Raw genomic sequence first — 16,351 nt, forward strand, 5'->3', positions numbered from 1 at the left:
GGGCAGAGCGGCTGCGCAGCCGACCTGGCGTTTCCCTTTACGTCAAGTCGTCGGCCTGCGTGCCCGCTCCCAAGATGGCGGCGGCGGCGGCAGCGTCGGGTGTGCTGGGCAAGGCAGGCTGGAGGTTCCTACAGCTGCGGTGCCTGCCCGGTGAGGGAGCGGCCGAGCCCGGGAGCGGGGAAGAACTGGGATGGGGAGTGAGGCCGGCTTGGCCTGGGTGGGGGACGGAAGAGGCCGTCGTGGCGGCCCGCGAGCAAGGTGAGATGAAGGACAACGGCGCGGAGTCGCCGGCTTTTCAATCTGGAACGGTCCATTTGGCAGCTTCGGTCTCCAGTTTGCAGCTGTTAGGGGCGCGAGCAGCGGGGCAGGGACTGTCACTCCCATTTCACGGAGTTGGCGGAGCCTTTGAGGGTTGAGTGTGTCCAGATCACGCCGCTCGTCTGTTGCAGAACTGTCAGCCGCGGACCCATTCCCAAATCCATTGCCTTTGGTCCCAAGACAGGATCACTTGAGGGACAGTTGGACCGAGAGCGTCCAGTCTGTTGTTTTCTAAAAGTCAGTCATTTCCCCAGCACTTCACTAATTCTGTGACATTCTCTTTACCACCTTTGCCGCTATGTGCACAGTATTTTATTTCTACATCTGAGTATCCTAAAAATAGACATTTACTTTATATCACTGTCATAAATGGAAAACTGATATCATTTGCCACAAATAGAACATAGTATGCATTGACCCATTAACATAAATATATAGCTAATGAAATATTCTTTGGCTTTTCACCTAAAATTTTCTCATGAGCTGCAGTAATTCCCGACGTATTTTGGGATCTTCCTCTTTTTCAAAGTTTTATGGATACTTCTGTTTATCCACTAAGATAGTGATATATATATATATATATATATATATATATATATATATATATATATAAATGAATGAGGGAGAGATACTGATTCTGTTTCTTTTGAATTCATTGTTCCCCGAATTCTATAGATTTTTTTTTTTTTTTTTTAGAATTTTTAATATTTATTTTTTAGTTCTCGGCGGACACAACATCTTTGTTGGTATGTGGTGCTGAGGATCGAACCCGGGCCGCACGCATGCCAGACGAGCGCGCTACCGCTTGAGCCACATTCCCAGCCCATCTATAGATTTTTTTAATGAGTGCCTTTTTGTCATTTTTATACAAATTTCTAGTAATATATTTAGTAAAAGTAATACCTATGACCTACCCTTAAGATATTTATCCAAAAGAATTGAAAGCATGTGTGTACAAAAAGGTTTGTACAAGTATATGCATAATCATTTAATCATAACAGTCAAAATTTGAATCATCCCAGGTATCCATCAACAAAACAATAGTGATTTGGGGGGGGGGGGTTGGTCTCTCTTTCCCAGGCTGGCCTCAAACTGGTAATCCTCTTGCCCCAGCCTTCTTAGTGGCTAGAATTATGGACTTGTGCCATGCACCAGTGGCTTGATAGAATTTGCTAATGTAATAATACTAGGCAATAACAACCAAAAGATCTGTCAAAGATAAACAAAGCCAGACACTAATTAAAGGATTTGGGACAGATTTTAATCAATAACAACTTTGCAGAAAGGAAACTTTTGGAATCTGTCCAGTGAAGTGAAATGGTTTGCCATTACCACACAGCTGACAAATGCAGATACAGGCCCAGAAGCCAGGTAGGATTTTCCTCCTGGCTCACTGTTTTTGCCAACACATCATGTCGAAAGGTTCCATTTTACCCAAGATTTTTGCGTGTGATCCAACACTTGGATAAGTGGTTGTCGAGGTGTCTCTGCCCTATATTTCCTCAACCCCATTCTTTTAGCACCTCTAGGTTTCAAAGGGTCTTCTTTGATGCAAGATCCTGACAGCCCAGTTTCTGTTTCAGTGTCCCGCTGCCGAACACTCCTGGTGCCACGTGCCTTCCATGCTTCAGCTTTGAGGTTCAGGTCTTCCGAGGAGCAGAAGCAGCAGCCTCCCCCATCTTTTTCTCAGCAGCATCCTGAGCCACCAGGAGCACAAAAACCCGATGTAGAGTCTCCTCGCATACCTCCCAGGTAGGCACCAGAACCCAGTCCACCTGTCTGTGGCTACCTTGCCTGCTTGGTTCTGTCTGTCCCTTCCTGGCTCAGGCTCCTGTCCATTCCCCTCCTCACCTTCTGTCAGCTGTCTTTGAAAAGAACCTATTGTTTTTATAAAGATGGTACCCATGCAGTCTAAAACATCTGAACAGTACAGAGAAGTTTGCAAAAATTACCTGAAACCCCACACAGAGATAACCCTGCTGACATTTTTGCCTTCAGGTATTTCTCTAAGCATGTTTCATAAATCTGTGTATATAATAAATGATTGATTACATTCTATATGCTATTCAGAACCTGTTTTTTCACTCCGAAGTAACTTTTTTTTTTTTTGGTACTGGGGATTGAATCCCGAGGCACTTAACCACTGAGTCACATCCCCAGCCCTTTTTTAATATTTAATTTAGAGACAGGGTCTTGCCGAGTTGCTTAGGACATCACTAAATTGCTGAGGCTGGCTTTGAACTCAACAATCCTCTTGCCTCAGCCTCCCAAGCTGCTGGGATTACAGGTGGGCGCCACCATGCCCAGCTCAACAGTACACTTTTAATAACCCCTCACAGTTTATTTTAGTGATTGTATAACATTCCAGGAAGGAATGGGCCAAAATCTATTTAACCTGTCCTAAATTGATGACTATTTAGGTTTCCTTTGGTTATATGAAAGATTATGTGATAAACTGTGTAAACTTTCCTTAAAGATGGGAGCACTGAGTCAAAAGAGATTTACATTTAAGTCTTCTTACATATGTGGGGCCAAATTACCTTTCAAAAAGTTAATAATGATTTACCTTTCCACTAGATATGATTTTTCTTCCTAATCCTACCACTGAAAATCGAATGTTCCTCGATATGAAGTTAGAGTGTTCTTCTTCATCTTTTTCTGGTTTCCTAATGAAAATCTTTTCATTTCAATTCAACAAATATTTTTTGAGAATCTACCATGTGTCAGCCTTATGAATGATACACTATTGTCCCTACCCTTATTGGGGACATGGAGTTACAGTCTGCTGCAAATACTGGGAACAAAACTCTGAGCTCAGTGTGCTGAGGGCTGGAAACAGGGAAGCCCAGGGTGCTGTGGGAACATTGCCTTCATGTCACGAGACCTCAACTCACTTGGTCCCTTTTCTTTGGCTGTGTGGCCGGGGAAGGATGATGGGATTTTTACTGGGCTGGCAGTGCGACATTCATGCTAACAGAAGTAAATGTCCTGCCAGCGTGTGCTTAGAGGAGACCCAGAGCCTGTGGCTTCTGGTCAGGCCCACTTTGCACTCCAGGCGATAGAGAGTGAGATAAGGTGTGCTGGGCTCTGTTCCCACATTTCAGGTACACTGACCAGAGCGGGGAGGAGGAGGAGGACCACGAGAGTGAGGAGCAGTTGCAGGACCGCATCCTGACGGCAGCCCTAGAGTTTGTGCCTGCCCATGGGTGGACCGCAGAAGCTATTGCCGAAGGAGCCCAGGTGTGTATAGGTGAGGGTGGGGCAGCCTGACCCAGATCAGCCAGGAGGAGTCCCTCGAGGCGACAGAGGGCTTCATGCCCTTTACCAGCCCAACTTGGAGCCTCTCACAGGTAAAGACTGTCTAGGTTTTGGGGTTTGTTTCCCAACAGGGTGGATACGGCTTTATTTTTAATTATAAAAAGAGTAGCAGGCTGGGCACATGCCTGTAATCCCGAGTCTGAAGGCTGAGGCAGGAGGATTGCAAGTTTGATGTTAGCCTCAGCAATTTACCAAGGCTATAAGCAACGTAGGGAGACCCTGTCTCAAAATAAAAAATAAAAAGGGCTGGGGATTTTGTAGCTCAGTGGTAAAGCAACCCCTGGGTTCAATCCCCAGGGATTGAACCAAAAAGGAAAAAAAGAAATCCTCCACCCAGAATTCAATCACAAAAATAATACGTGGCATTATGGTCTAAGGTAGCTGGCTAAGCAGGCATTATCTGTGATCAAAATTACCACATCTCACTGATTCTAAGATGTCATTGTTTGTAAGAAGCACTATTTTTAATGTACCAAAAAATAAAAATGCTGTTATTAAACTGATACAAAGTTATAATTTAGATCTGGAATGTCCCCCAAAGGCTTATGTGTTGAAGGCTTGATCCCCAGTACAGCAATGTTCAGAGTTGGGGCTTTGGGGGAGTGATTGGATCATGAAGGCTGGTTTCACCAATGAATTCATAATTAACAGGCTGTTGGGAGGTAATGGAGACTGGTGGAGGTGGGGCCTAATCGGAGGAAGGGGTCACTGATGGAATATGTTGTCCCTACGCCTTCCTCACTTTCTGCCTCCTGGCTGCCAGGAGGTGAGCAGCTTTCCTCTGCCGTGCCCTTGGGCCATAATATTTCTGCCTTACCACAGGCCTAAAAGCCTTGGGGCCAGCCAGTCATGCACGGAAACCTCTGAAACTAGGAGCCGAGATAAACCTGTCCTCCTTTAAGTTGTTATTCTCAGGTATTTTGTCACAGTAACAGGAAGCTGACTGACACATCATCAATTCTGTGATTCACACTGATTTTTTTAATTAATAGAAAATATATGTGCATCTTAGAATTAATAAGATATGGTGTCAACCCCCAGGAGGGAACCACTGTGAAAACCAGATTTCTTTCAGTAGGTCTAACAGCATTTACTCATGCATTGAAATAGACTACCTCTAGTAGTCTATTTTTAGTTTAGGCCATGTGTGCAGAATCATCTAGCAAAGCCAGATACTATCCTATGCAGGGCCTCTTGGATGATGGGCAAGTTTGCTGCTTTACTTAGATCTGTTGTTTCTTGTCTTTCACTCTCTCAGAAGAGAACATTTGGTAATAGAAATCATGTAAGTGGAATTTGTAAACTCAGATTCCACCATATGCTCATTGTGAGGCACTGAGTTGGATCCTCAACACCACATAAAAATAAATTAATGAAATAAAGATATTGTTCCTTGTATAACTAAAAAATATTTTAAAAATTACACGTAATGTTTAGATTCATTGCTGTATATCCGTTCGTGCACTTGATACAGTGATATAATTTGGCTAATGTTATTCCCTAGGATTTCCCCTTCCCTTCCCCTCCTCTCCCTCTCTGGCCCCTCTCCTCTACTCTACTGGTCTCCCTTTGATTTTCAAGAAACACCCCCACACTTATCTTTCTTTTCCTTTTTCCTGACTTCCTCATATGAGAGGAAATGTACAACCCTTGGCTTTCTCTTAACATAATATTCCCAACTTACATCCATTTTCTGCAAATGACATAATTTCATTCTTCCTTATGGCTGAATAAAACCCCATTGTGTGTGTGTGTGTGTGTGTGTGTGTGTGTGTGTGTGTGTGTGTATCACATTTTCTTTACCAATTCATCCACTGAGGGACACCTAGGCTGGTTCCATAGTTTGGCTGTTGTGAATTATGCTGCTGTAAACATGGGCATGCATGTGTCACTATAGTGTGTTGACTTTAATTCTTCAGGATAAAGACCCAGGAGTGGTATAGCTGGGTCATATGGTGATTCCTTGTGTGGTCTTTTAAGGAGCCTCCATACTGATTTCTAGATTGTACATTGTACTAATGTACTATCCTACCAGTGTAAAAAGGTTCCTTTTTCTTAATATCCTCACCATTTATTATTGCTTGTATTCTTGATGACTGCCATTTTTACTGGAGATGAAGTCTCAGTGTAGCTTTGATTTGCATTTCCCTAATTGCTAATGATGTTGAACATTTTTTCATGTATTTTTGGCTATCTATAGTTCTTCGTTTGAGAAGTGTCTAAGTTTACGTGCCAATTTATTAATTGGGTTATTTGTTTTGTTTTTATTATTTTTTTGATGTTGTTTTTTGAATTTTTAAAAATGTTTTCAAAGTTGTCAATGGACTTTATTTTATTTTTTATATGTGGTGCTGAGAATCAAACCCAGTGCCTTACACATGCCAGGCAAGTGCTCTACCACTGAGCCCCAGCCCTAGCCCCTGTTTTTTTAATTCTTTATATATTCTGGATATTAATGCTCTGTCTGAAGAGTCACTAGCAGAGATTTTCTCCCATTCTGTAGATTCTTTCTTCACATTCTTGTTTCCTTTGCTGTGCAGAAGCTTTTTGATTTGATGCCATTGTATTTATTAATTCTTACTTTTAGGAGTCCTATTGAGAAAGCTATTGCCTGTGCCTATATTTTGGAGCTTTGAACCCTGTGTTTTCTTCTAGGAGTTGCACAGTGTCTGGACTAATTCCTAGGTCTTTGATCCATTTTGAGTTGGCTTTTGTATAGGGTGAGAGATAAGGATCTAGTCTTATTCTTCTACGTATGGATAATCAGTTTCCCCAGCACCATTTGTTTAAAAAGCTATCTTTCCTCCAACATGTTTTTGGCACTTTAATCAAGGATCAGATGACTGTAGGTGTACGGGTTTATCTCTGTGTCTTTTATTTTGTCTCATTGGTCGGTGTGTCTGTTTTATGCCAATACCAAACAATTTTTGTTACAATAGCTCTGTAGTATAATTTGAAATCAAGTATGGCAATTTTGGTTTTGGGTTTTTTTCCCCAGTGCTATGAAGCATGTTTTTAGTTCATTGTGAAAACTTTGAAAAGTACAAACATATATAAAAAAAAGAATTTGAAAATAAAGCACCTGTGATCACACCAGAGAGCCTCTTTTCAGTATTTCAATGCCTGTTCTTTTTTGTTGTTGTGTTGTACTGGAGGTTGGACTCAGGGGTACTCAACCACTGAGTCACATCCCCAGCCCTATTATTTTGTATTTTATTTAGAGACAGGGTCTCACTGAGTTGCTTAGTGCCTTGCTGTTGCTGAGGCTGGCTTTGAACTCAAGATCCTCCTGCCTCAGCCTCCAGAGCCACTGGGATCATAGGCATGTGCCACTGTGCCCAGCTCAATGCCTATTCTTTCAATTTAAAAAAAAAAGAACTTTATTAATCATTAATTATTGAGCAAGTAGTGTGCATTAGGCTCTATTAGGGACATGACAGTGGTCACAGTGGACAAAGTTTCTACCTGTGGAGCTTCCAAGTCTGTGACATTAAGCAAATAGACACTGTGTAGACTTATGAAATATGACAAGTGCTGCCAAGAAGAGGTGCTATTGGGACACGCAGTTGAAGACTCTGAAAGGCTTTTGCGTTGATGAACAAGTAGACTTTCTCTGGTTTTGGAGGGAGATGGGGATGGCTAAGTCCAGATAGGGAAACCGCATGTGCACCTTAAGGAGAAGAACGCTGCTGTAGAAGGGCCAGAGGAAACCAGCGTGCAAAGGAGGTGCCTAGAGGAGTAGGACTGAGGAAGGCCCGTGGGGGCCAGGTCAGGCAAGGCTGCAAGGTCTTGTTAAGGAGCTTTTACTCTAAGAACAGTTGAAGACGTGAGGTCACATTGGCAATTCAGAGCATCGCGGGGTAGAAATGGATTGGAGGCAGAGAGAATCAGTCCTTGGAGGCTGCAGCCAGTCATCCACAAGAGATGAAGTGACCCAGTTTAGAGCACTGGCAGTGGAGGGGAGACCAGTGGGTGGGTGTGGTGGTAGGCTGGACATGGGAGGGAGCAACAGGATGGTGGTACCAGTGTTGTCATGCATGGGTGCATGGTGGTGTGGCTTCTGAGAGGAGAACCACTGGCAGAGGGCCAGGTTTGGGGAAGGACCATACAGTCTTGATCTGTGCTAAGTGTGGCAGGTCTTTTGTCTTTTGAATTTGCTTAGAGGAGGCACGGAAACCCGGCACTGGAGGAGCTAGCTGGACTAGAGGTGGGCCTTCAGGCATGGCCAGCATGTGTATGTCATGATTAAATTGTGCAAGTGAACGAGATTGCCCAAGGCAAGGGAGTAATGTGATGAGAGAGAGGACCATAGACCTTCAAGGAAATCTGACATGACAGAGGAGAGTGGGACAGAGCGGACAGAGCGAGCCGCTGAAGTACTGGTTAGAGTGTCCTGGCTGTGGGAGGCAGAGCAGGAGAGGGTAGACTGAGCCACAAAACTTTGGTTGCTTCAGTGGCAGCTGTCACTGGGTGAAGACCCGGGTCAGAAGCCAGCTGGGATGGGTTGATAAGGTGAGGAAGTAGCAAAGCATTTGGCCCGGCAGAGGGGTGGAGTGGAAGTTTGAGCCTGATTGGACCCGCAGGAAGAGCACAGAAACAGGTAAGGGGGAAGGGAGAAGATGGGCAAAATCCAAAGCAGCAGACGCCTCCAAGGCAAGGACTTGAGCTCTGGAAGATACATAGAAGGACTGACCGTGAACGTGTGAGCGCAGAGCTGGAAAAGACAGCTGCAGGCTTGGTTTCTAGAAGAACACTAAGGGGTTCCCAGAGGATGGCCCCTGTTTTCTCTGTGAAGTAGGCGTAGCTGCATCTTGAACCTGAGGTGAGGAAAGGGTGGGAGGAGGCAGAGGTTTGAGGGTAGAGAAGGTTTAAAAGAAAGTGATGGAATAAAGTAGAAGAAAGAAATGTAACAGGTCGTGTGGAAACAGCAGGTTATGCTGAATATTCTAGGTAACTCTTCTGTGCACCTTCTTTTTTAGTGGCCGCAGAGTACCTACTGAATTTACTTGACTTCGGTTGTCAAACATTTGGGTATTTCCGATTTTTTAGTATTGTAAACTTATTTATACAACACAGTACATTTCTGATTAGTTTCCTTAGGACAAATTTCAGGGGGAGTTGCTTTATCAGGAAATATATTGCTCAGAATTCAGTTAGGAGACCATAACTTGCCAGTTATTGGAATATAATTTAATAGAAAGAGTTGTTAACTGGTATCAGTAACCAGGTAATGGAAAGGATAGAAAGAAGGGTATCGTGGAGGTGGCAGCAGCAGGAAGCAACTTCATCCGGCCGAGGAAACAAAAGGAAGAGTTGGAATTATTGAAATGAGGAGCTTGAAGGAGAGTTCCCATGTGGGAGGAATCTCGGGCCTCTGAGGCGGCGCTGCTTAGCTGGCACAGGTGTCTCTGTGCTTGGAGGGAGGGTCCTTGGGGGCTGCCGCCTGAGTTGGGAGGGCAGGACGAGGATGTGGCTTGATGAAGCTTGTTCTGCACATGCTGGGAAAACTGCACACCAGGCTCGGCAGTTGTGTTGCTGCTCCTGGAGGGAATTACTGCTTCCAGGCTGAAGGGCTTCCCTAGGGTGCTGCTCCTGGGAACCTCAAGCAACAAGATGCAGACAAGAAATGTGTTTGCAGAGTGCCAGCCCCACAGTGCAGGAGCCAGCAGGGATGTCACACGTGGCCCACGCTCACACCCTGTTGGAGTCAGAGCAGCCTCGTGTGTCAGAGCTTCACGCTCTATGAAGAGTGAGTGACAGTAGTGCCCAGCTGATAGAGCTGCTGTGCAGGGGCAGAGACCACATAATGTGCTCAGGGTGTCCCTGGCAGGTGGCGTGCATGAAGTCACCATCAGCATCGAGGCTGCTGTCAGACTGTCCTCTATGGAGTCTGCACTTCTCCAAAAGAGAGTGCTAACCCCTCCCAACAGTAGGAATTCATATTTAATATATTTGTGTTCTTTTCCTGCCATCTGTCCCTGCTGCTGTCAGTGTTCTGCTTTCAGTAGATGCTCAATTATTGCTGTAGATCAGGAATAACAAAATTTCTGTGGTTTTGTTAACTCCTTGACAACTCATTATGAAAAAATTTGTTTTAAACCATTGACCGCTCCAATTTCCAGCAGATGCAGGGAATCAAAAGAGGAGTCAGGAAGGGAGGAATGAGTGCCCTTCCCAGATCCCCTGGTGGTATTAGGGCTCCAGGTTTCAATGGCCAGACCAGAGCTGACTCTGACTCTGACTCTACTGACTTATGACTGACTTATGCTAGAGAGGATGTTTTGGCTCATTTTAATACAGAATAGTCTGAAAGTAGCCCTGGCCAGTGTTCTTTTTGCTTTCCTCTCTGAGCTGACTTCCCAGCAGGGGCCGCCCAGGCAAGAGTAAAGGTGGTGCAGCAGGTCAACAGGAAGAGTACCTTCCCTTAGTACTAGGGAGAGTGCTATGGTGGCCCGGGACCTGCATGTAGTGCTGTGCCCATCCCTATGCTGGTCAGTGAACTCTGGTCATCCAGCATGTGCTTGGCACACACACCAAGGGGCTTGGTGGACAGTGGAGAGACAGGTGGTGGTGAGTTTCACCAAAATCACAGGGACCTGGGGTGAGGAATGTGGAGTCTCACTGAAGTCAAGGCCTTGCTTCTGGAAGAGGCATTAGAGATGCACAGGCGATGAATGTCTGTCACACCTGCCCACCTCTCTGTGTTCTCTCTCCCCTCTGTAGTCTCTGGGTCTGTCCAGTGCAGCAGCCAGCATGTTTGGGAACGATGGCAGTGAGCTGATATTGCACTTTGTCACCCAGTGCAACGCTCGGCTCGCCCACATACTAGAAGAGGAGCAGAAGCTGGTGCAGCTGGGCCAGGCAGAGTAAGTCCTTTGGCTTTGTTGTTGTTCAGAGTGGCAGCTAAGGATGGGGACTCGGGCCCTACCAGCTGTCCCCAGAAGCCAGCCCAAGCAGAGCCAAAAGAGGGTAGCACCAACTGCCCTGCTGCTTGGAGGGAACCGAAACCCAGCAGCGTGTCTCTGACAGCTTTAGCCAGGCCAGTATCAGGAGCTGGTGGGACCCTCCTCCCCAGGGCTGAATAAGCAGTGTAGCGCCAAGTTCCGGCCTCTGACCTGGAGACACACTGTTTTCTTTTCCCTCTTCCAGGAAGAGGAAGACAGACCAGTTCCTGAGGGACGCAGTGGAAACCAGACTGAGAATGCTGATCCCGTACATTGAGCACTGGCCCCGGGTACAGAGTCCACATCCAGGCCCCAGAGCACAATAATACTTAACATTCTCAGTACCTTTCACTCAGAGGACTTGCATATTATTGAGAAGTTAGCTCACTAATCTCCATAAAGCCAGGAACGCTTACTACACTCAGTAAAGCTAGGTTCAAGCTTGCCCACAAGAGCGACTCTGAGCCGTTTCTCTCTCAGTCTTGGACATGTGAGTGGCCTAGATCACATCCTGGGGGCGGGGGTCCCCGCAGCTGAGTGAGCCACTAGGTCTTTGTAAGGAAGACCCCATGGAAGAGGTTAGGAGAGTCAGGGATTTCTCAGCCGTCTTCACTTTAATAATAGTCCTGTTGTGCTTAACATCTCAAGGACTGGAACTTCTTGTCCAATTGCCAATGTTTGGGAAAGGGCTTTTGTCCCCTTTTCTGAAGTTTCCTTTTTCCTCTGTTTCAAAGCATGTCACAGTGTGGGCCATTCTCTGAGTTAAGAAAATGCAGTCAAAGTACCTTATAAATAAGAAAGATTTAAACATCCAGTGCCTTCAGTCCAGCTGGAAGACTATTGAATGCGTAATTTCCGTCATTCATTTGACAGCCTTGTGAGCACCTATGGTGCTCCTGACCTCAAGCTGGGTGTGAAGGGGTCACAGCCTGGGGTCATCCCGCCCCCTGCAGGTGAAGCTGTGGAAGTGCATGGGCCTGGCCTCAGCTGCCTTCCAGATTGAGCACAGCTTTTCCTCCAGGGCTGCTTAGCTGAGAGAAAACTTCCCAGCCCATCTGGGACCTCTGTCATCAGACCACAGCCGGTGGGTTTTAGAGTTGATAAAGAGGCAAGATCTTGTCCAGTTAGGCCAGGAGGAGCTGAAGTCTGCTAATGGCCAGGTCCCTGGTTTGTGCCATCACTGGTATAAGTTGAAGGGTTTTTGCTTTCAGGAGACCGAAGTCAGCTTGAGTTAAGCAGAAGAGCCCGGGAGGATTCCTGGTGATGCTGCCGTGGGGCACTTAGGGCGGGATGTTGCTGTGGGGCACTGAGGGCCCGATGCTGCAGGGCGCTGGGGTCGGCCTGGCATGTCCTGGAAACCTCCCCAAACTCTCCTGCTTTTTACCCTCGCTCCCCTCTGCTTCTAACTCTTTGTGACAGAATGAGGTCCCCTCTCCCATCCTTGCTCTCAGGACTCAGAGAGACCAGTCTAGACCCTTTGGCTGTTTGCATTCCCAATTACAAATATTAGGGATGGAGAATCTATTTTTGTCCGAGTTAGGACAAAAACATGCCCCAGGCTCCCAGCTTTAGTCAGGGTTGGTAACTGCCAGGAGCTCCCACCGCTGGGTGGAGAGGGCAGATCTCAGAGAACCAGAGCTGGGCCGACCCCCTGTATGTTCCGTAGCCGCCTGTGCAGTACCTATTCCTGTTACTCTCTCCTCAGGCCCTCAGCATCCTCCTGCTCCCTCACAACATCCCACCCAGCCTGAGCCTGCTGACCAGCATGGTGGATGACATGTGGCATTATGCTGGGGACCAGTCTACTGACGTGAGTTTTCTGCAGGCCCACAGGACACTAGGAGAGGGTTGGGGAAAGCACTTCTTAAAAGTTGGTGAAATTTCTTTGATCACAAGTCTCCTCAGGGGGCCTGCAAGAGTCATTCCCATCTGAGGCATGAAGAGGACCCCTCAGTAAGCCAGAGTGGGATGTAGGTCACCCTCATTCAGGGATCAGCATTCTAGTCACAAGCCAGGGCTTGTTCCTTCCCGGGCACAGTGGTGGTGCGAGACCTCAGGAGGCCTCGGGATTGGGAGGCCCTTTATTAGTCATGCTCCCTCCCTCTCCTGAGATGTAGGTTCTGCAGCAGAGTTCCTCAGCGTCTGTCCTTGCTGAGACTGATTTTGAAAAAAGGAGGTGCCATGTAGACACCATTGCTTTAAAGAGAAACTCCCTGCCGCCCATCTTGACCTGCTTTGCTAAGAGATCAATAATTCCTTTTAAAGAGGTACCAGGGAAGAATCTGACTTGTTAATGCTACTGTATTTCTGGTGGGAAATTAAAAAATCAAAGTACACCTTCATAAAATAAATTAAAATCTGATGGTACTTTGTGGAATCCAGAATGAGGAGGCCCACAGATCCTCCCACCACACTTATAACAAAGTGCTTTAATCAACATCTTCATGTGGGAATATACCACCAACAGAGAGGGTAGGAACATGAAATTAGAAAGCAAAGAAATTAAAGGAATAAAACACCAAGCAGCTGAGCTGGTCCTCTGGAGAGTGGTTTGCCAGGACCAACACAAGTCACCAGAGACTTGAATGCTCATCTTTCCAAGGTGTTGTAACCTGTCCCTGATCTGCCCCAGCCCTCACTGGACTGACAACACACTAGGGTTTGGTCATAACTGTCTGGTTGCAGAGCCTCCCCAGGACTCTAAGATGCCCTAGGACTTAGTCTTTTCCCCAGCAGTTCTAAAATGGACTGGATATAGTCAGATCACCTGAGATGTTTATTAGAACTCCTGGCTCCTACCCCTTAATTCAGATTCACTGACTCAAGACTCTTAAGAGGTTGGGGCCAGGAGCTCACATTTTTAATCCTCCAGACAATTCTGATGTGCAGCCACATTGGGGACACTATTGTTGTCCAGAGGACCATGTGTATTGTATCTATGAGGGAAAGAAGTCAGGAGAGAGTTCGGGAGTCAGCAAGGCCTTAGATAGGAACTACCTTGACCGCCACAGCCCACAAAAGCAATGGTGACTCTCTTTCCCGGGGGGTTTCTCCACAGTTTAACTGGTACACCCGCCGGGCCGTGCTGGTTGGCATCTACAACACAACAGAGCTGGTGATGATGCAGGACTCGTCCCCAGACTTCGAGGACACTTGGCGCTTCCTGGAAAACCGGATTAATGATGCAATGAACATGGGCCACACTGCCAAGCAGGTAATTGGGAACTAGCCGTTTAGGAACCTCTTCAAAGGGTGCATTCATTCTCCTTGGGCCACAGCTGGTCACCTGGCTGTTGTGCTCCTGCTTCCTCTCTGCCTCAGCTGATGGTCCCCAGGGCCTTCCCAGGGAGCCTGGCTGAGCAGCTCTCTTATACTAGCCCGCCCTGAGGAACTATGCTTTGCCCATTTATAACTGTGTTGTCCATAGACTCGTCCTCCAGTGCACAGTGCAGGGGGTCACAGGCTTCCTGATCAGTCCCATCTGTCCCACCTTTGAGTTCATGTTGGGGCTTAAGGGCCACTGACTCCTTCCAGGTGAAGTCCACTGGAGAGGCGCTGGTGCAGGGCCTCATGGGTGCAGCAGTGACGGTGAGTACAGTCCAGCTTATCCCATCTACCCCTCTGATACGTGTCGCCCCACATGGTTTTGTAGTCTAAAAAGACTGGCAGCCCTAGTCTTGATCCCAAATGCCCCTTTTACTCCCGGTGTGTGTCAAGAGTGGGTATCAGAGCCAGCCCTGCCACCTGGAAAACGCCAGTCTCCCCCTCTGGAGTCCTGGAGGAGGGAAGGACCTCACCACTCTGTTTCCATCCCTGTATCAGCTCAAGAACTTGACAGGTCTAAACCAGCGCCGGTGAAAGGAAGGAGTGAACCCTGAGTGCCTGGAAGAAAAGGAGCAGGTAGATTTAAAGGGTTTTAACAAGTAAGGAGTGCAACCGTGGGACAGGGTATTACCGAGTGTTACCAAGAACACGGGAGGACTCAAGTCACCAGCAGCTACCTGGAAACCAGGGCACTTGGTGATACAGTTGTGACATGGGATGCGGCTACCGCTTCAGTTCCTGATCCCAGGCCTGGCCTTCTGATGCCTTTCTGCATTACAACTGTGTGACTGGAAAACAACACTCACCCAAGCTTTCAAGCCACAGAAACTCTGCATGTCCCTATCATGGTCTCCCAGTCACCTTGGTCCTGTCCTAGCCTTCCTAGGAAAGCTCTGTGGCGCTCCCAAGTCAGAAACAAAGTCTACCACCAGGTGGCAGCTCAGCCCCAGTGCGACATAGGCATGAGTGACCCAGGTGTTCCTTTGCTGTCCTGAGAGCGGCTCCTGTGGGTCCATTCAAAAAGCTGCCTCACCTGAGACAGTTCCTGCTGGGTGGTGGCGCTCAGCCTGGCCAGAAGTATGATACAGTGTGTCACATTACACCACGGGTGGCCAGTGGTGTCACCTTACACCAGCATGCATTGCAGCATTATTAGTGTATTTAGAATCTGTAAAAATAATAAATACGTTTGAAGCATTTGGCTGTTTTGAGCTTTCCATGTAGACCACGATCAATATCCAAGGCCCCCCGAGGGACACAGAAGTATGGGGAAAAGGCTTGAGCCAAGCGGCCAGGAGACTTGAGTTCTGGCTGTGGTGCTGATCCCCACTGGATAACTAGGACCACTCCATGTCTCTGGGCCCAGGTCTTCCATCAGACAAATGAGGGTAACAGGTGTCCCCCTAAACCACTCGCTGTCTTGGCTGCTCTTGTCTCACCACTTCAGTGATCGTCTGTAGCTCTCAGCCCAGTGCTCACTGGGCTCCTTTGCATCTCTGGTTGACTCTGTCTCCTGCTTTGCTCTCTCCTGCCTGTGTCAGCCGAATATTGATGGGGATGTCAGGAGCTAATCAGATCTCAGATCTCTTCTCCTGGGCCTACCACTGTTTTTTTTTTCCCCCTATACTTCTGATTCTTTGTGCCTTGTGACACCCTGTGAAGTTCCTGCAGAAGCTACTCCACATCGCATTTTCCCCTTTATCCTTCAGGGCATCCCCCTCATCTTAGCAGATGGCTATAATTCATAATTCCCTGAGATGGCATGAGCTGCGGAGTAAGAGCCCCCTTGGTGCCCTTCCTCTAGGCTCAGGAAAAGGTGTTACTCTTTGCCACAGCAAACTTCTCTTTATTTTCTGACTGCTTTTCTGCTCCCTAGATGAAGCTCCTGCTGGGTTCTATCTAAGGGCCTCTCTTCTCTATGAGCAGCTGCCACTTTTTTAAGACCCGTTTAAACTCATCTCTAGTCTGTTTAGGGGCTTTGGTAATGGAGCACACACACTGTGGAGCCCACCACCAGGCACTGGGGATGCAGAGATGAAGAGCTCTCACCCACTGTAACTACACAGAGCTGTAGATGATAAGCCCAGCATGGTGGTGCACACCTGTTATCTCAGCTACTGGGGAGGCTGGGGCAGGAGGATTGAAGTTCAAAGCCAGGCTTGGCAATTTAGTAAGACCCTATCACAAAAAATAAATAGGACTGGAAACGTTCCCCTGCATTCAGTTCCCAGGACCACAAAGAAAAAAAAAAAAAAAAAAAAAAACCTAGATGCATTGTATCTTCCTGCTGTTTTCTGAAGTGCACGATCCCAACTTAAAGGGCCAACAGGAAAGGGTATATGCCCATCTTTCAAGCACATTTAGCTCAAGTATACACACATTGTTTTTCCATAGGTGTACCAAGCTTACTTAATTCTTTTTAAAGCTTCATAGTATTCCTGTGTGTC

General features: G+C 47.0%; 1 protein-coding gene across 1 annotated transcript; it reads left to right on the plus strand.

Moving 5' to 3' along the window:
* Positions 1 to 64: 64 nt before the first annotated feature.
* Positions 65 to 15,101, plus strand: Coq9 (coenzyme Q9). The gene is made up of 9 exons (XM_026395639.2): positions 65 to 150; positions 1,902 to 2,070; positions 3,423 to 3,558; positions 10,360 to 10,502; positions 10,786 to 10,870; positions 12,286 to 12,390; positions 13,639 to 13,794; positions 14,115 to 14,168; positions 14,403 to 15,101. Exons 1-9 carry the CDS (start codon positions 75 to 77, stop codon positions 14,436 to 14,438), a joined length of 960 nt encoding a protein of 319 aa, XP_026251424.2. The 5' UTR covers positions 65 to 74; the 3' UTR covers positions 14,439 to 15,101.
* The last annotated feature ends 1,250 nt before the right edge of the window (positions 15,102 to 16,351 follow it).

Source organism: Urocitellus parryii, chromosome 15 (assembly GCF_045843805.1).
Source record: "Urocitellus parryii isolate mUroPar1 chromosome 15, mUroPar1.hap1, whole genome shotgun sequence".
Classification (NCBI taxonomy): Eukaryota; Metazoa; Chordata; class Mammalia; order Rodentia; family Sciuridae; genus Urocitellus; species Urocitellus parryii.